This window comes from Engraulis encrasicolus, chromosome 10, assembly GCF_034702125.1.
Source record: "Engraulis encrasicolus isolate BLACKSEA-1 chromosome 10, IST_EnEncr_1.0, whole genome shotgun sequence".
NCBI lineage: Eukaryota > Metazoa > Chordata > Actinopteri > Clupeiformes > Engraulidae > Engraulis > Engraulis encrasicolus.
Window position 1 is genome coordinate 36,105,338 of NC_085866.1, and position 5,000 is coordinate 36,110,337.

General features: G+C 42.8%; 1 protein-coding gene across 1 annotated transcript in view; it reads right to left on the minus strand.

Annotated features, from left to right (window-relative positions):
- abcd1 (ATP-binding cassette, sub-family D (ALD), member 1) overlaps positions 1-5,000 on the minus strand; it is a 32,579-nt gene that overhangs the window by 15,156 nt on the left and 12,423 nt on the right. The window contains exons 5-6 of the mRNA XM_063208736.1: positions 4,147-4,327; positions 2,264-2,358 (exon numbers count right to left, since the gene is read on the minus strand). Coding sequence (XP_063064806.1) covers positions 2,264-2,358; positions 4,147-4,327 — 276 coding nt within the window. The remainder of the gene's footprint in view (positions 1-2,263; positions 2,359-4,146; positions 4,328-5,000) is intronic.

The window sequence follows — 5,000 nt, forward strand, 5'->3', positions numbered from 1 at the left end:
GGGTCGCGATAATAAAGTTTACCTCGGGACAGAGAGAGAGACACGGAGTGTTACACAGGAACTGGACAGGTTAGGTGAGCGAGGAGTGCATAAATGAGAGGATGCACAGGGTGCAGAGGAGAGAGAGAGAGAGTGGGGGGGGGGCTCAGTGTGGCAACAGAGTAGCATAACTGTGAAAAAGCCGAAGTTGTCCCTGTGTCTCTCTCCTGACCTCATGTTTTTTTCATGAGGGTTGGTATGAGGAAGAACGACTGTATACAGTATATGCCCCTGCTGCCCACCCTTTGGATCAGTTCACTTTGAATGGCCAAGTTTTTAAAGCAAGCAGAAAAAAACACCAGGCCAAAAAAAAGTACAGTACTCCAAGAAATGTGCTATTGAACAGCTGAATACTGCCTGAAGTTTTGCTAAGATGTCTTCTCTTCTGTGTTTGTGAGATTTAGAGCTCAATACTCTTGGATTACCTTGTGGAAAAGACCAGCATGGAATCTGGACTAAGAACGATTCTCAAGCCCACTATAGAACATAGTATATCACAATGACAATGGATTCTAAAATACTGAGAACAGCCAGGTAAGCCGTTTTGAAAAACACTGGACAGTGCGGAGACTTTATTTTCAACAAAAAACATCCTTTAAGTTACCTGCCTCACATACATGTATTAAACTTTAAGTGGTTTGCCAACAGGCATGATTACCGCACCTAGATATGCAGCCCTGGTGTAAATTATTAGAGTGAGAGATTCAAGGGTAATGCCCATCAGCCAGCTGGTCAATGGGAATCTGTATTCAGGTATTATACTTTATACAGTAACCCTGGAAAGATGGATTCATCTAATCGTTTCCCGGGCTTTGTTCAAATTTGCATGCCCAAGGGGACCCCGGTTCGAGTCCAGCCAGGGTCATTTCCCGATCCCACCCCATCTCTCTGTCCCACTTGCTTCCTGTCACTATCTCAGACTGTCCTATAAAATAAAGGCATAAAAGCCTGTAAAAATATATTTTAAAAAAAAATGAAAACTACAGCACCAATCACCAATTGGTCTTGTGTGCTGGAACTACAAGCCTTTTCAACTAACATATTTCTGCATGCATGCACATACAGTCCATCTGCAGGGACTTCAGTCCCTCATGCTTTCTTTGCTGCAAGGGAATGGAACGGAGTCCTGCACTCTTGGCCTGCTTTCTGAGTTTGTGTGAAAAGCTACTTTTGAGTTTGTGTGAAAAGCTGCTTATGCTGATTTAATGTTATATTGACACCAATTTGGCCATGAAAATTGATTTACACAATTCCACTAAGCAGCAAGTGCACGCTGCCGATCATGCAGTTTAGAACGATGGGTGCTCGATTATGGATGAAATCATGACCACTATTATCTTGGGCAATATTGAAATCACAACTATTCAAACGACTATTGGTAGTTAAACTTCTGCATTTCTCTCTCTCAGAAAAAATATATAATTTATCATGAGGACCATACTTGTACACTTGACCATCACCTCTAATTCCACACAGGTTGAGGCAAAAGAAGTTAAGAAAATTTGTAAGAAAAATGGCAAATAATCGTTACATCTCAATTAGATGAGTTTGGAGACTGATATGAAAATCACTACCACGATTAAAACTCGATTAACTGCACAGTCTTAGTTAGCTCTATCCCTATAAATACCGGAAATGACACAGCTCAGCGTATTTTACGACTCCATGTTTTGCGCTACAGTTGGAGCATGTGCAATCCTATACCGTATGTCTGTCATGGCTTGCTATCAGGATTCTAAATGAGCTTTTTACACCACAAGCCAAAATGACTAGTTATCTTAAAAGCCAAACACATACTGGGTGCTTTCGAATATGCGGACTTCCATTCTCCCTTGCTCCCTTGTGTGATAGTGGCCTCACAATGACGTCACTGACAACAGATGTGTATTTCAATAGCTTGCAGAAGCGCAATTCTAATGTCATTTTCTGATTTGCAATCGCTATAAAGTTGTTGTGCCTTGGCTGACAGCAGGGAAACTATCGCTTCCTCCAAAGGAGGCGGGGCGTCAGCAAAACGCGAGGCCACAAGCACAGGCCGAGGACGGGAGTCCGCATATTGGAAAGCACTCACTCACTCATGGGTCAAAGTGGCTAGTAAGTTGGTCTTTTCTACCAGTCAAACTGTCATTTCACCAGCATTTGGCCGGTTGGCTGGTGTCAATTTAAAGCCCTACTTGCAATGAAGCGGCAGGTGATAACTGGGTTTGAGATGACTGAGGATTACCTGGATGTTGAGGGAGGACACCACCACGTCTCCAGTGGGAGTGATGATGGGGAGGTTCTCACAACGAATGCCCTGCTCCACATCGATCACCTGACCTGTGCACACAACGTACGCACGCACGCACACACACACAGGTCAAATATGTCTTGTTATTTGATTCCAAGGTGTTCATTAGGGCCTTAATGCTTATGCATCATGTTTCGATAATTAACTCGTACATGTGTGCTGGCAGAAAAACATCCTGTCTACCGGATGCAATTAAATTGATCACATATTGAATAACAATTTGTAAACTAAGTGCAGATATTATTTTATTTAGATGCTGCACATCACCTCCTAAAACACCAATACATTGGTGGAGTGGTGGCTAGCTGTTTTTTTCAGCCTGTTCTGTTCTCACTCTCTTGAGCACATCTGAGGATCTTACTTTTATCAGATGAGGCCCTGTCTGGTCTAAAATGAAAAGTCGCTTGCGTCAATAAGCCTGAATGACCTAGCCGCAGACAGACACATACACAGCCGCACACACACAGACAGCCTGCACGCACGTATGCAGGCATGTACGCACACACACACACACACACACACACACACACGCACACGCACGCACGCACACACACGCACGCACGCACGCACACACACACACACACACACACACACACACACACACACACACACACACACACACACACACACACACACACACACACACACACACACACACACACACACACACACACACACACACACACGTCTGTGGCGTCTATGACTCATTTCCTTCTTCCTTTCCATCATTTCCGTGTTTACTTTACTCATAATTTCCTTTTTTATAAACTTATTCCTGTTTGTCTTAGCTTAAACTTGAGCGTAATTTAGTTAAACCCTTCGATCATTTATTTAATTTATCTACATTTCAATTTGTCATTTTTTGACGTTCTGTTTCCTGTTCCTGCCACATTTGAACGTGGCCAGATGTAATTTTAGATGTAACATTGCTTATCTCGTGCAAAAGCATTCCAAGTCAGTTCGTGGTGCTTTTGAACGTGCTACAAGAAACAAAGTCTGTCTACGGCGGAGTCTGAGAAAGTTAAAAACCCCTGCCACGTATTCCATCTTGCCTGTGCATTTCACATTGTCGATATCCCTTATCAGCAAACACACCTGTCTGCTGATTTGTATATTAATTAGGAGGAGAAGAATGACAAAACGAATAGGCCAATTATGTGGCAGGGATTTTTTCCCCCACTTTTCCGAAGCCAGGATAGACACCTCTGTATTGAAAAGGCTTTTTATCTTTTACTGTCATAATTTTTAAACATTGCTAAATGTAATTTCGTTATGAGATTGGCAAATGGCTTGGGGGTGAATTCAGGTTGATTTTAGTGTAGGTCCACTTCTGGTAATAGCAATAAGAAGTACTATAGAATTACCGGTAATATGAAGTTACTCTGTTGCCAAGGACATGGCTCAAATGGCTGAGGTGTCGTACTGTTGCACCTGGGACCTGGGTTCGACACCAGGGTTGTCACAAGGTCTTAAACCATTATTATAGTAATTTATGTTTATATTAAATGTTTCTTTCTTTCTTTTTTTCTTTCTTTCTTTTCAATGCTTAAATGAATGTACAGATTTGTGTAGAATTTTAACTGTGTGTGATTTTATTGTTGGACCCCAGGAAGAATAGCTGGGTCTGCGCCCAGCTAATGGGGATCCTAATAAACTAAACTAAACTACCAGCCCGGGGTTGTTTCCCAATCTTCTCTATCTCTCTCTCACACCCATTTCCTCTCTCTATTATGCGATGAAATAATAAAGGCCTCAAACATACTGCATATATATTTTTTAAAAAGATGAACAATGTGTTGTTGTTGTTGTTAGTTTACCTCTGACCTCCAGGGGTCCCTCCACCCTCATGCCATGCTGTACGGCCTGCTGTGGGTCACCATCCTGGGCCTGACGAGCCTCCACGCTCCCCGCTGAGCGTCGGTACACGCCCGCTCGCACGTCCTCGAACACAGCAAACATCTCGTGCACGCGCGCCGTATAGCCTGCCAGCTCAGTGATCTAAACGGGGGAGGGGAGAAGGAGAGAGAGGAGTCAAGGGGTCAGTTATTGACCCCCAAAAATATAATGAATAAAACATAAAAAGTCTGTCTAGGGGAAGATTTCACCCGCAGTACCTAGGGGCATTTGGATGTGCATTTAAATGCATATTTAAATCACCAATCAACTACCGGTAGACACAAAAAAAAAACGTCTTCAGGGCATGTATATATTATCAGCCGACAAAAACAACAAAAAAACAAAACAATCAACAACACACAATACCTTTGCCATTTCACCCCCCCCCCTTTTTTCCCCCTCAAAACACTGCTCATTTGCACTTATGTATGAAAGATGAGATGAAATCTAAACAGCTGTGTGCTCCTGTAAACATGTAATGCGATGCATGTCAGGTTAGGGGGGCTAAATCATAAAATAAGCCATCTCTGGCAGTGATACAGGGAGTGGAATTACACACAGATAATATGTTCTTAAGGGGGGTATTAGCATCTGCAGTGTTCGCACACAGGAATCAATTTCACCTCCCGGCTTCCAGCAGCGCGGAGGTCATACATTCCACGGCCTGACAAATATTAATATTAATGTTAGACAGCCACACCGGTACACAAGGGAAGGGATGGAAACTCGGGAATATAAGCGCTTCCAAATAATTCAATTCATAACTTTTTTTCCA